Source organism: Erpetoichthys calabaricus, chromosome 7 (assembly GCF_900747795.2).
Source record: "Erpetoichthys calabaricus chromosome 7, fErpCal1.3, whole genome shotgun sequence".
Classification (NCBI taxonomy): Eukaryota; Metazoa; Chordata; class Cladistia; order Polypteriformes; family Polypteridae; genus Erpetoichthys; species Erpetoichthys calabaricus.
Window position 1 is genome coordinate 153282928 of NC_041400.2, and position 15366 is coordinate 153298293.

The following is a 15366-nucleotide window of genomic DNA, read 5'->3' on the forward strand; positions in this document are numbered from 1 at the left end:
TATTCATAAAATGCTCATTGTTACTCGTGTTTCAAAACTGAAAAATTTGAATCTAAAAATATTTTTGTCCATTAGTCAAGAAGAAGTTGAATGTACTGTATGCACAACATTTCCCAGAAAAAAGTTATGCATCGATTGACCAGTAAGAATTGTGCATTACAACATACCTCTATTTTGATCTATAATTCCACAAAATCATTTGTAAAAAGGTTAAAATTAACCTTATTTTTCAGCATTCTATTAATAAAATTAGATTAAAAACTGCAGTCACAGTGAAAGAAGTGAAAGGCAATACCACACTTAAAAAACATAATCAAACTGCCATTGGACCAAAACAATCCTTCAAAGTAAAATACATGATATAGACCTTGCATATTTTATTTTTTATTCAAACTCCTTTTAAAAACTCCACATAGTAGTGAATAATAATACCTAACAGCTGTCTTTTTAAATTATTTGCACACAATATCCATTAAAAACCAACTGTGAACTTGTACACAAATTTGTCCATGATTTGCTTCTTTCTCAACATTCATTTCATTATACCTTAAGTGTCTGTTAAGTTCTTCTACATAGTTCTTCTGGTCAAGAATTGCTGTAATCTGCCCATCGCTTGAAACAGAAAAAGAAAATGCACTGTATAATAAAGCTGAATGTAAAAGCAGCAAGCAAGTTCATTTTGTAGTTCTGAAGAAATGCAGCTACCAGTAAAAGGAGTGAAACTTTATAACAGGATGCACAAACATTAAGACAGTTTACATATATTTAATAGGAAGTACATTATTTGAAAAATGTTAAAAATCATATTTCAGTCCCTCTTAGAAATCTTTTTCACGGTATTTTCATAAATGTAGAACCAGTGACCAATATATCACATTAAAATTACACAGTATGCTTTAAGGTCTGTATTAATTTTATTTCACAAGGCACCTGTTATAAAGTTGTCACTACTGCAAATATAGAAATAGAACACAAGTGGTAACAATATGTTTTAGGTGTTAAAACAAAGCTGTGATTGTTGTTAATAATAGACGACAACTGATATTATACTGAATTGCCTTACCCTTCAGCACTTTTACTGCTGTGACTTCCATCTTTTAAGTACATAGAAAAATCAATTACTCCAACCTACATAAAAAAAAAAGAAATCCTGAACACAAAACTAAAATATTAGAAAAGACAAAAGTTTATAATTGTATGGAACTTAATAAAACACACCAAAGCTTTATATTTTACATAAAGTGAACTGCATTTATATAGAAAAATTTATTTTATCACACACAATTGATGAATTCTGTATATGAAATTCTACAATAACCCTTTAAATCTGTAAATATGGTAAAAACTGTTTAATAAGACAGTCATACTGTAGCACTTGTTAACTATATATTGTAAATGTAACAGCGAGGTGATGCTGGAGGCTGGCTGCAAGCTGGCTCTCATTTCTGGAATTATCTGGGAGTCTCAGTAGAACAACTCCACTGCTAATGGAAGGATCATGCAACAGAATTGTATCAGTGCTTTCCACCATTAACAGTATGGTTTACTATGGACTGTTCTGTGTGTCTGCTACTGACCACTAGAATCTGCCAAAAATTTGCTTGGTCATCTTCAGGAATAAGTCCCATTTCTTTTTCCAGCCATATCCCTGCAATGTCCTTGATACAGTTGTGTGGCATTTTGGTTTGTCGCCTACTGGTTCTTCCATATCATGTACAAACACAGCATCACTGGATGAGAAGCTGTATATTACTGGCTATGCCCTATGACATGGCCATAGGGATTTTAACCAAAACTACAACATGGCACATGAAAAAGTAGCCCAGTCTAAGTGACAAAGTTATATTAAAAATAAAAGAAAAACATATTATATTACAAATAAAAATGTATGTATTAGTGTTATTAAAGAATATTACTGACCATTTTAAAGGCTATGATGAAAATGGTCTCCACTGGCAGCAATGCAAAGTTCTGAGCACCATAAATGATGCTCATGGATAACAAAGCAAAGCTTGTATCTTGTACTAATTGTTGCTTTAACTTATGAGGACTTCTTTCCCTGTGATCCCCAATGTTGGCAACAATTTCTGGTTTATGAAATGGAAATGGTTGCTTGGTTTTGGTACACTGCTCAAAGAACAAGTAGTATGACACTTTTTCATCAAGTGTTAAATTGTGTGTTTAAATGAGCAGATGCAATGAGATATTGATTCATGGATCCCTCACATGTCAGCTTGTAGGAGCCTGTACATGTGGTTAAAATAAAAAAAAATAAAAAAATCAATCTTGAAATATTTGTTAATGTTTCTCTCCCCATGTCTGCATTCCTCCCACAGTCCAAAGACATACAGTTTAGGTGCACTGGCAATCCTAAATTGTCCCTAGTGTGTGCCCTTCGGTGGGCTGGCGCACTGCCCGGGGTTTGTTCCTGCCTTGCGCCCTGTGTTTGCTGGGATTGGCTCCTGCAGACCCCCCGTGACCCTATGTTAGGATATAGCGGGTTGGATAATGAATGAATGGATGGATAGATGGATGGATGAAAGAAAAACAACATATTTCAAATTTATTGTATAAATACACACACACCCACCCACACCATAAATAATGGAAAATCGATCAAAGACTGGTATAACTACCGAAGCAAAACAAAAACCATACTATGTCTCTGGGCTTGATTATACTACAACCCCTGTACTCCTGCTAAAATGGTTTGCTTACCTCAAAGAATTGAACAAACATACATTTTTTCTCGCACCTCCGTGCTATCTCAATGCTACCTTGGGTAATCGTTTTGAAGGAGAGCAGTAGAGTGTAAAATGCTGCATACATCTTCATTATTGCAAATGTGTACAAGTCTAAAAAAGCATAAGCCACCCTAATTTGGGGTGTGAGGTAGAAGTACATGAAATATTAAAATGTGTACTTCAATTTTAATGTTTAAAATCTAAATATTTTTGATTGTAATAGAAATATGTCATTTTCACCTTGTAACATAGGTCCACTGATGGCTTGATATCTAGTAAATTAACGTCACTTTCGTAACCACTGACTTTGAAAGAGCCTAAAACAATACCCCACATATGCTTATGTTTGAAATCTGTCATTTTTAACCTTTTGGAAGTGGCTTTTAGAGGGCTAGGACCATTGGTAATGAATCAAACATTAAATATATTTGTGATCAGCAACCTTGAAATAGCGTAAAACAACACACCACATTCTTATACTACTTCTTTTGAAGTTCTGGGAAAAGAAGTATCTTTGACCCATCGTATGCCATTATAGGGTTGGTTGATACGTCATGCACAACTTCAAGTCCTTCGGATTACCTTTGCTGAAGGTAGCTATTGGTTAACCATTTATAAATAGGGTGTAATTTCCTGAATAAAATATTGTCCAAAAATGGCCTAAAAATTAAATTTATTTTGGATCTACAGGTAAAAATAGAGGGAACCCCAATTTGAATGGTATATCATATGTGGGAATTTTCTCATTCCAGTTAGTCAGAAGGCACCACATTAAAAAAAAAAAAAAAAAAAAAAAAAAAACCTGAAGTGATCTCAAAGTATTCATAAGTAATTCTTACTAACATAATAAATTTTGGTCTCATCTTGATCATCAGCCTTTTTTGTCCTTATTTTAGTGGAACTTGAAGAGTGAATCACCAGTATAGTTAAGCTTTACTTAACAGACAACCATTTTACAATTTACACTGATTATACCACACAAACTTACCAATGAATTTCTATCCACTTTCATGGTCATATATTGGACCTAGTCTGCATATGTAGTTTATCTTTTGGCAACAATCACAATTCTATTATCTGCTAATCTGACTGCCCGATAGGATGTTGTAAATGAAAATAAATAAATAAATAAAAATACCTACATATCCTTCCTGTTTTAACTGCAGATGTTGAATTTCCTAGAGAAATAAACAACTTCAGCCTGTACCTTGCTTTATTGATAATTCTTCCAGTTTATAAGAGGAAATGGTCCTTTAATTTTTCTGTGATAAAATCAAATACTGAAATAAGTCTAATGCAAGATCAGCATTTTATTATATTCCTTCTTGTTAATCTCCTTTAACAAACTTTCATATGTTTAATCTATAACCATCAAAGACTGACTCTTTAAAATGAGACCTACCACTTGCATACTGACTTCCACCAAAACCACACTTACTAAATCTTTTGTTCAGCTGTTGGCTGTGTGTATTGCTCCTGGCTGCCATAACAATTAGAAAAACAACCCTGGAGACTGGCACACTGCTTGCTAATTTGCAAATCCCTGCTGTAACTCCAATGTATACAAAATGTCCTTTCTTGATGCTAACAGTCACAACAGGTTTTGCAGAATCTTTCACTTATATTTTCTATCTAGGTTCTTGACTGTTAGAAATTAAGTAAATGACAAGTTGAAATAACACTAATAGCTTTACAACATATTTGTATACACTGATCAGCCATAACATTAAAACCACCTGCTTAATACTGTATAGGTCCCCCTTGTGCTGCTAAAACAATTCTAACCTATTGAGTCATGGATTTTGAAAGTTCTTTGTAGGTGTGCTGTAGTATCTAGCAACAAGACGTTAGCAGCAGATCCTTGAAGTCCTGTAAGTTGCAAGGTGGAGACTCCATGGATTGGAACTTGCTTATCTGGCATATCCCACAGATGCTCGATTGTATTGAGACATGGAGAATTTGGAGGCCAAGTCAACACTGTGAACTCTTTGCCAGGGGTCTCAAACCATTCCTTAATTTTTGCATTGAGGCAGGGCACATTATCTTGCTGAAAGACACCACTGCCATCAGGAAATACTGCTGCCATGAAGTGGTATACATTGTCTGAAACAACCTTTAGCAAGGTCATATGTGGTGGCTCTGGGGCTAGGGATCTGCACTGGCAATCGGAAGGTTGCCGGTTCGAATCTCGTAAATGCCAATAAGGACTCTGCTCTGTTGGGCCCTTGAGCAAGGCCCTTAACCTGCAATTGCTTAGCGCTTTGAGTAGTGAGAAAAGCGCTATATAAATGCAAAGAATTATTATTATTATTATTATTAATTATTATTTGTATGAAAATGTGCTATATAAATAAATGATGTTGTTGTTGGACAGTGGAGTGAATGACTACAAATTGTTTGGATATGTCTTTAAAACCTTTCCCAGACTCACAGACATCAACCATCTTTCTTCTGAAGACCTCAGGGACCTCTTTTGATCTTAGCATGATGTGGCCATACACCTCAAGTACTAAGACCAAATGACACCACATGTTTCTGAAGTTTATGGAATTCAGGGCCCTCCGTGCTACTCTCCTATTGATATTCCAGTCATTTGCACCTGCACAGAATGGCATTTTAAATTTTACCTAAACAAAGAAATTGCTTTTCTGTTGATTAGAAAAAAAAGTACAAATGAGTGCAAAATGTTCTTTTTTTAATTGAGTTCAACTGGGAATCAAGAAAAAGACTCAGATGAAAAATTATTAAAAAACCTGGCAGATTTGAACCAAATTATCAATTAACTAATATCAGACAAAAAGCATAAATATTTGAACATTCTAATTTTCATCTTAAGCCTTCCCATTTTGATACTATCCTCTTGACTTTGCTACCTCTGTTTTTTACATATTTAAACAACTGTTCAATTGTTGTGAATAATAATCTTTATAAATGTTTTCAGATCTTTTTGTGATGGGTTACATAAACAAATATTAATTCATATCAATTTAAGAATTAACATAAAAGCTTAAGATGTGATTAACTAAAATATAATTTGAGGCATACCTGAGAATCTAGATCTTCTCCTTTCATGCAAAGGTTTGCATCAATGACATTTAGACCAACCAACAGTCCAGCAATCACTGCTCCTTCTTCCTCCATCATTAGTGCATTTGTTTCATAGAATTCACTGTAACAAAAATGAAGTTTTGTGCTGCCAGCAAAAACTTTACCAAACATTAAATAATTGTTTAATACTTTACAGAAATATTAATTTCATTCATATAAATTATACACCTAACAACTATATTTTCTTGGACATGCACTTAGTAAAGGAAACATCTTTTAATTACAGTGTGTTGAAAAAGACAGTATACCACCTGAGAATTCTAGGGTTATGATTTCTTTTTCAACACACTAGAGAACCATTACAGGGAGTAAAACTTTAAGAAAGGGGATCAACCAATATCATGAACTCCATTAATCCAGGAAAGTTAAACTCAAGGCCCATGGGCTAAATCTGACCTGTCAAACTTTTTACTGCAGTCTGAGTCATCCGTATTCAAACCATATTATATACTACTACTCTTGACGATAGGTTGGTTTTCTCAAAAAACACCCTTTAATGTTTGCTTCACATATCATGCTATATCTAGATTACACTTACATTAGCCAATAAAATGCATCTTCAGTGTCCGATCTCATTTACTTACATAGTGTATCACAGCTACTAAGCTACAACAACAAAAAATGCTGGTAAAAGAAAAAAAAAATGAAAAAAAAGGGGCATCCAACACAATCATAAAGAACATTAGCGTTTTTAACATGATGACAAAGATGTCACAGTCTTATGAACTAGATGGATGGATGCCACTCTGCTCGATTTTTAAAGCTGCACATGTGTCAGGGCTGGTAATTCATGTACTGTCTGTGATTTTGAAAACAGATTTCAAGCTTTCTGACTTGCAGATTCTTGTTTTGCTGATGTCAGATATATTAATGAAGTTATTTCTGACCGTGAAAATCTTGGACATCCTTTGGTGATTCGAGGATACAAAGTTAATGTTCTGCCAGTGGACTTGGTGGTTTGCTCTGCTTTACACTGTTGTTTAGAAAAGTTCTTAATTTGTTTCATAGAAAGTGTAACACAAAATGTCAATATACAGTACATTTAATATGAAAAACAAAACAAGAGACAACAGCTGTTATCTTTTTATTATCTATTGTTTTTTGACTTGCATAGTAATATTTTAAGTTTATGTTATTAATGCATCAAATATATTCAGGGCAAATCCACTGTGCTTCCATAGTAAGTGAAATCCTGGTGTCACTGCCTCATGCTCATCAACTTAAGAGCAATTTCTCCTTTATAACCTTATTCAAGTTTGACAAAGAACTGGTCTGTAACAGTTGTATACACACACTGGCTCTACTATACATGATAGGACAAAAAAGTCAAAGTTACTATTTTTGCTTTATACCCATGCAATTCAAAGCTGAAGTAAAAAGATGAATAATGGATAAAAATTAATTTATTTCTGAGCATTTCTGTACATACTGCAAATGTTTTGATATTTCAAAAAGCAATTAATCTTGTGTTCCATCTACTCTGAACTCACATTAATTTAAAGGCTTAAAAATTAATGAATGCTGAACACCACCATAAAAAGAATCCTGCTTATAAACTGTGTTTAGAGGACTTAAGGTTTTCTTTAATGAAATCTGCTTTCAATAGTTTTTTCATCCATTTTCTTAACCCACTAATCCATGGCCAGTCATGGAAATATTGGAACCTATCCCAGTAATCATAGGGCACAAAGCAGGAACAGTTCCTGGACACCAGCTCATCGCAGGGTGAACACACACACATGCACACTCTAGGGCCAACACCAGCCCACCTAACCTGCATGACTTTGGACTGTGGGACGACACTGGAACACCTGGAGGAAACCCACAAAGACACAGGGAGAACATACAAACCCCACAAAGACAGCACCTGGGATGTGATCCCTGGTCTCCTTGTTCCAAGACAGTAGCGACAGTGGCATGGCAACTGTGCCACCATTGCTTTCAATAATCTTGACATTTACAGTAATGCACTTTACCATAGATTAGGGATGTAATCAAAATAATAATAAACTGAGTTAATCACGGGTTTTAAAAGCTGACAATGTTTATGAAAAGGTGCAAACATTTCATTTCTTGCATAACGTTCTAATTCGCAACAAGTTTTCTCTAAATTACACTTGCTTAACACATTGAGGCTGTTATTGGCATAAAAGGGAAGACAGTTGAAACCAAAGTTATGGAGTGACAAAAATTTTCAAAAGTGTATTGTTTGATTTTAAGTGCCATTTGGGAGCAAAACATGCTGCAAGAAGACCTGAATGTCAGTTATATAAAGCTTACTTTTTCATTACAGTAAAACATCAAATGCGAACACCCACAATAATCAAAATAAATCCTCTGCAAAATGCATTTTGCATACTGTTGATGACTCACATTCTACACTGTCAGCTAATGATTTTGCACTACCAGAAGAAATAGAAGAAGGTGACATTGATACTGCTGCAGAATTATCCCCAAGTTTAACTGAGTGAGAAAGGGATCACCATCATTCCGATGCATTTACTTTCAGGTGCTCCCACATCAGAGTCAGAAAACCTGATAGATACCGCTTTATTTGTCCTAAAAGAGATATTAGCTTTTTACAGAATTTCAATAAATACATAAACATAACAATTACACCTCCCTTAAATATACACCAGAGATACTAAAAAAAGGAAAATTGCTGATCTGACCAAATATAAAAAGAGCAGTCATAATCACAGCGAGGCATTATAAAGTCATATTTTCAATGGTATAAAGAAACATTAGTAGCATTCTTTGACACATTTCTGCTGAATAACTCGTTGGCTGAAAGTATTTAATGCTAGTGTGTCACAGAGGGGATGTCCAGCATTGTTCATAATGGTATTTGGTTTTATTTTCATTCTCTCCTTCACTACTACTTCCAGTGGTCAAGAGTGTGTCCCATTAAAGAGCCTGACTTCTTAAGTAACATTAATTTGGTGGGCCTCTCTTGAAGTGATGTTACTGACCCAACACACCATAGCGTAGAAAATCACACGGGCCATCACTGAGTTGTAGAACACTGACAAAGGCATCACTACCCAAATTAAAAGAGTGCAGTAACTCAAGAGAAGAAGGGTAAAAAAGTCTGCTCTGCCATTTCTTATATAGTTCCTCTGTATTACAAGACCAATCCAGCTTGTCACGGATGTGGACCCCCAAGTTCAAGTAGAAGTGCACCATGTCCATTCTCTGAATACTGACCAGGTATACAGGGTCTTTGATGTAACAAAAGCCAATAACCAGTTACTTGGTTTTGCTGATGTTAAGCTGCAGACAATTCTTTCTGCACCCAGTAACAAGTTCCTCTACCTGACTTTATACTCTGTCTCACCCCCAATTAGTACAGAATCACCTGAGAATTTTGCAAGTAAAATGACCTGGGGCCTCATGTATAAATGGTGCGTACAAACAGAAATGTTGCGTACGAACGTTCCCACGCTCAAATCGCGATGTATAAAACCTAAACTTGGCGTAAAGCCACGCACATTTCCACAGTACCTCATACTCTGGCATACGCAATTTCTCCGCTTGGATTTGCAGACTGGCGGCACCCAGCGTCAAAGCAGTGCTACTGTTCCTGTGTGGTTACCCTTTCACGGCTTTATAAATACACTCAAATTAACCGCATATTGTTTATTAGTTTAATACTTCTGATTGTATTTAGCCAGTAACAATATAATGGTCCACGGAATGGTCAAACTATATCAAAAAACCATAACTGCTTTAGCGTTGTTACTCTCACTGCACCTTCTTTTACTTCTTTCAGCTGCTCCCGTTAGGGGTTGCCACATCAGATCATCTTTTTCCATATTACTCTCACTGCACCACTCGGAGCAGCTGATCGGAAAGAGAATTATCGGTATACAGCATCAAGCACACGCTGCCTCAGCCATGCTTCCTATTTGAACTGCTTCTCACATGGAAAACGCTTCAAAACCTTTCCTGTATGGACCTCGCGGTTCAGAAAGAGTTTCATCCCAAGAGCTCTAAACGCAATCAATAAGTTCATCAAGTGCTCCTTGTAGAACTGTTTGGACTTATAAGTACAATCACCTCACTGTAAACTTGCACTACAGTTATAATATTGCACAACCTGAGCCACTTTATAAAGCGCGTATTTACGTATGATGACAATATCATTTTTAAGATGAAATGCAGCAAAATATGTTTATTATATTATACAGATAAAACTTTTAACATCATTTAAATAATCTATATTGTTAATAATTAAAGGACACGGTGTGGTTACACTAGCAAGGATCTGGCGCTCGTTCCTGCCTTGCACTGTATGCTTCACTGGGACAGGCGTGAAGGATAGAATAATTAAACATGTACTACGAAGATATTTCAGTGTTCCTTAAAAGTTTTGAAGAATCGGCGTTGTAAACTTACAGATGGCTTAACGTTTATTACAGAGCTGACTGTGTAGTGATTGGGTATTTGGAAAAAGAAAGGTAAGGACAAGAATTGGGGGTTAGTACGTTTGAAAGAGACAGCACTGCTGCAATAAATTCATCGAAGGTCGCACACAATCACTGCGCCACCGTGTTCCCATGTTTAATAACATGCTTTAACTCCTATCATCATGAAAATTATATCAAGTATACATTTCAGTATTTTAATTATTCAGAGATCTGTAATATTACGAATGTAATGGATTCTGTGTCCTGTCGGAGGAAGACAAAACCCGGAAGCACGTAATGATTCACACACACAGAGCACATAGAAGATCAAATACAAAAAGAAGCATTTAACGTGCTACTTTAGTTACAATGGGATTTGAGAAACTAGTAAATTAAACGATTTTAAGATGAAGTTTATGATGTTCTACTTTAATGACAAAATAAACTACATGATTAAAGTGGAAATTTCGAGATTGAAGTTGACATTTCGTGCTTTTTTTCCCCACTGTGTGCCTATTTTTTTTTCTCTGTGCCCTAATAGGCTTTCATATGACACTCGGACGGTGGGCTATGACTCACCTTTTCACGGCGACTTTGATATCTGACAACTTCTTTTTTATTTTGGGCACTGTGCGACTTTGTGAACTTAAGCTTTCAAATTTCTCCGACACTATATGTCACTCGATCAACTTCCTTTTCTTGTTTACACCACTGTTTAAACCAACAAATAGTACGTTTTTCCTTGCCTCCACTTGATATTCGCAGAAATTCTTATATTTTCTCCCCATGCTTTTACCATTGTTTATCCACAGAAGGCCAAGCTTAAGGGCTATTTATATTGATTATCATATTCAAAGAGGCGTAATTCTGTGAGGAGTTGGGGCGGGACAGCAGGCGCGTGCACATGCGTTACGTTTCACGCTGATCAGGATTTATGTAGCGGAAGAACGTGGAAGTTTGCTTATGTACAGATTCCTGCATCTGGATTTTTCTGTGCATACACATATTCCCGCTTTTATGCTTACGCCATGTTATAGTTTGAGTTCTATGCACGGCGTTATACATGAGGCCCCTGTTGTTGTATTTATAGTCTGAGGTGTACAGCGTGAAGAGAAAAGCTGACAGGGTTGTGCTCCCGTACCATGAGAGCTAATTTTTTTACAAGTCATGCAAAACACTGATTTCTGAACAGTAGGAGTTAGAGATTATACTGGTTGTTCTGATATGCCGTAAGAAATTCGCCTTGCAGTATGGATTTCATAAAAATCATTTCACCAGTATGATAAAAATTACTGAGAAACTTGCAAACACATTTAAACATAAAACACAAAATGCATGTACAAAGGGAAACTGTAATCGTGTACCAGTGAATTAGTGTCTCAAAGGAAATGTCTTTGTGTATGGACTACTTGTTCTTGAAAGGAGTTACACACAGATAAAATACATTACCCAGAGTTCTGTGAGGTGAATTCTACCTATAGGAAGGTGGTACAGGAAGAAGCTGTGCCATGTTATGTGTTTGTTTTGGCTTCTGTCTAATCTGTAGCAGAGAATTAACAAGCATTTTGACAGCTATGTATTTAGTTAGTAGTATATGTATAATCTGCTAAAAAGTTAATTTCAGACTGTAAAGTATGTACAAACACATTATACTGCTATCTACTAAAACCATCAGAATTTTTAATCATACTGGGATATGGATTGATTTAAAGCCCACTCTGAATTACCAGAAATTTAATTACTTTTGAATTCTTTGCTTTTCTAGCCTTCACCGTATTTACAGTACATTCTTGGTCTTCAACATACAGTGGAACCTCGTGTCATGACCGTATTTCGTTCCAAAACTCTGGCTGTAACCTGATTTGGTCATGACCCGAAGTAATTTCCCCCATAGGATTGTATGTAAATACAATTAATCCATTCCAGACTGTACGAACTGTATGTAAATATATTTTTTTAAAGATTTTTAAGCACAAAAATAATATACCATAGAATGCACAGTGTAATAGTAAACTAAATGTAAAAAACATTGAAGAATACTGAGAAAACCTTGAACAGAGAAAAGTAACATTGCAAGAATTCACGCTATAGCCTTACAAACCGCTCACAGTAAAAACTTTAATGAGCACAGGGAAAAACATAAACATTTGAAAAATTAGTAATTTAATAAACAACCAAGAAAATTAACATTGCAACAATGCATGCTACGAACCGATCGCTGTAAACACTTTTTTAAATGAGTTTTAAGCACAGGGAAAACATGAACATTTGAAAAAATCCGTAATTTAATACACAACCAAGAAAAGTAACATTGCAACAATGCACGCTACAAACCAATCGCTGTAAACAGAAGTGGAGGTTGAAATCCAATAGAAAAAAGTCTTCATTAAATACAACGAGGTTAAAACAATGCTCGAATCAGTGTCTTTAAAAACAAGCCTGGTGCATTCTTTAACTGCCTTCTCGGCCAGCCCTCTCTCTCTCGCTCACTCTCTCTTGCTGCACAGGGCACAGAGAGAGACTGAACACGTGCATAAATCATCGGCGCGTACAAACCAGAAGGGAAACTGGCTTGTTCGTCACCCAAGTGTGTGGTCGTGAACAGATGCAAAAGTTTGGCGAACTTTTTGGTCGTAACCCGATTTGTATGTGGTCCGAGACGTTCGTGACCTGAGGTTCCACTGTATCTCAAAATGTGATTAAAGTTGACCTCAATGAAGTGATATATGTAATATCTAAAAAGGCAACTAATCAATAAAAAAAATTGGCAGATATTTTCATCATTGATTAATATTATTGATTACACTGAATAGTTGTTGCAGCCTTGCAATTGCTATCTTAGGATAAAATATGAAACAGTTTTATTGTAGTCATGCAATACACTGTGTGCCTCTGTACGACAGAATTCACTTGGGAAATTTACAGTAGCATTATTTTATACCTTCAGCATTACATCACAAGAATTACAAATAAAAGCTGCAGATAATTAACCAAAAATTAGCATACTGCACAAATATCAACCTTTTAGTTTTTTATATTAAATCAGGACCAAATTTGATAAAATACTGCAGTTTAACAAAGCAAAAGAATTACTAACCTAAGAAGATCTTTCCTATTGATTAATGTTTTCATGTAATCTGAAAGTTTCTTCTGCATCAGTGCCAAACGAAGCCAAGCTCTTCCTCTGCCAATAGGAGTCCTATAAATATTACACATTAAAAATAACAATTAATATATATTTTTGCACAATAGTTACTTTAATGTATCCTACTGTCATCTTTGGAGCATATTAAAAAATTAGCCATGTGTGACAAACTATAAAATTACTGGAATAAATACTAAAATATAAAAATTTACATCATTGACTAAAATCCACATTGCCCCAAAATATTTTTCTCCCACTAAGATCTTACTGGAAGGGGTTGGGAGAGAAGGCAATCACTTATTTTGACTACTAAACACATTCTAAACTCCTCTTCACATCAAGATTTTTTTTCATCAAATCTATTAAGGGTACACAGTATTCTATACCTTAGACCCCAATACTCTTAGAAAGAATGACTCATTATCTATGTTTCCCACATAAGATCTGAGTCTTCCATACTGTATTACTGTAGCCCTGATGGACCAAGCTATTACAATTTTAACAGACTTGTTTTAATAGCCTACCATATCATAAGGCACCCATTTACACTAGAATATCATTAGAATGCAGTATCTTTTCCACATTAATATTCTGTTTAACTTGTAATGTCAATAAGCATCATTAATTACCACATGGGTGCCCCTACACTGGGATGATCACCATTAGCCGACTAGAATCAGAAAACCTAAGAGACCTAAAGGTCTTTATATGGAATCTTGAGATGATGAGTCTTTTTTGGCACTTTACCCTACTAAAAAAGGTAGACATTGGTGAAAAAGGAATGCAAACAGTCAGGAACAGTAATGAGGTGTTCTGTGGTATTCAACTGCTATTAAGAGACATTGGAACTGTATTAAAAACAGCCAACACTTCGCTATTATCAAAAGCCTATACAGTAATCCCTCCTCCATCGCGGGGGTTGCGTTCCAGAGCCACCCGCGAAATAAGAAAATCCGCGAAGTAGAAACCATATGTTTATATGGTTATTTTTATATTGTCATGCTTGGGTCACAGATTTGCGCAGAAACACAGGAGGTTGTAGAGAGACAGGAACGTTATTCAAACACTGCAAACAAACATTTGTCTCTTTTTCAAAAGTTTAAACTGTGCTCCATGACAAGACAGAGATGACAGTTCTGTCTAACAATTAAAAGAATGCAAACATATCTTCCTCTTCAAAGGAGTGCCCGTCAGGAGCATATAAAGTCACAGAGATAGAGAAAAGCAAACAAATCAATAGGGCTGTTTGGCTTAAGTATGCGAAGCACCGCGGCACAAAGCTGTTGAAGGCGGCAGCTCACACCCCCTCCGTCAGGAGCAGACAAAGAGAGAGAGATAGAGAGAGACAGAGTTTGTTTTTCAAGCAAAAATCAATACGTGCCCTTCGAGCTTTTAAGTATGCGAAGCACCGTGCAGCATGTCGTTTCAGGAAGCAGCTGCACAAAAGATAGCAACGTGAAGATAATCTTTCAGCATTTTTAGACGAGCGTCCGTATCGTCTAGGTGTGCGAACAGCCCCCCCTGCTCAATCCCCCTACGTCAGGATCAGAGAAAGTCAGCGCAAGAGAGACAAAGAAAAGTAAGTTGGGTAGCTTCTCAGCCATCTGCCAATAGCGTCCCTTGTATGAAATCAACTGGGCAAACCAACTGAGGAGGCATATACCAGAAATTAAAAGACCTATTGTCCGCAGAAATCCACGAACCAGCAAAAAATCCGCGATATATATTTAAATATGCTTACATTTAAAATCCGCGATGGAGTGAAGCCGCGAAAGGCATAGCGCGATATAGCGAGGGATTACTGTATCACCAACACAATACTGGATGAATCCATACAGTTACGCTGCTTACTCCAACTTTTGACCCTACCATCTGTATGCGATAGCATAAAACAAGATTAGGTAGACCAGGCAACATTTTAACATCATCAACCATCTAGTTTTGGTGAAGATGTGCTCAG

The 15366-nt window shown here is 36.0% G+C and overlaps 1 protein-coding gene across 10 annotated transcripts in view; it reads right to left on the bottom strand.

Annotated features, from left to right (window-relative positions):
* The window catches only part of rufy3 (RUN and FYVE domain containing 3), a 117346-nt gene that overhangs the window by 36092 nt on the left and 65888 nt on the right, over positions 1-15366 (bottom strand). For 9 of the 10 annotated variants that reach the window (XM_028805573.2, XM_028805572.2, XM_028805571.2 and 6 more), the window contains 4 exons: positions 13359-13460; positions 5790-5913; positions 1064-1128; positions 547-612 (listed from right to left, as the gene is read on the bottom strand). In XM_028805573.2, the coding sequence (XP_028661406.1) occupies positions 547-612; positions 1064-1128; positions 5790-5913; positions 13359-13460 (357 nt within the window). The remainder of the gene's footprint in view (positions 1-546; positions 613-1063; positions 1129-5789; positions 5914-13358; positions 13461-15366) is intronic. The other variant, XM_028805575.2, reaches the window with a different exon arrangement.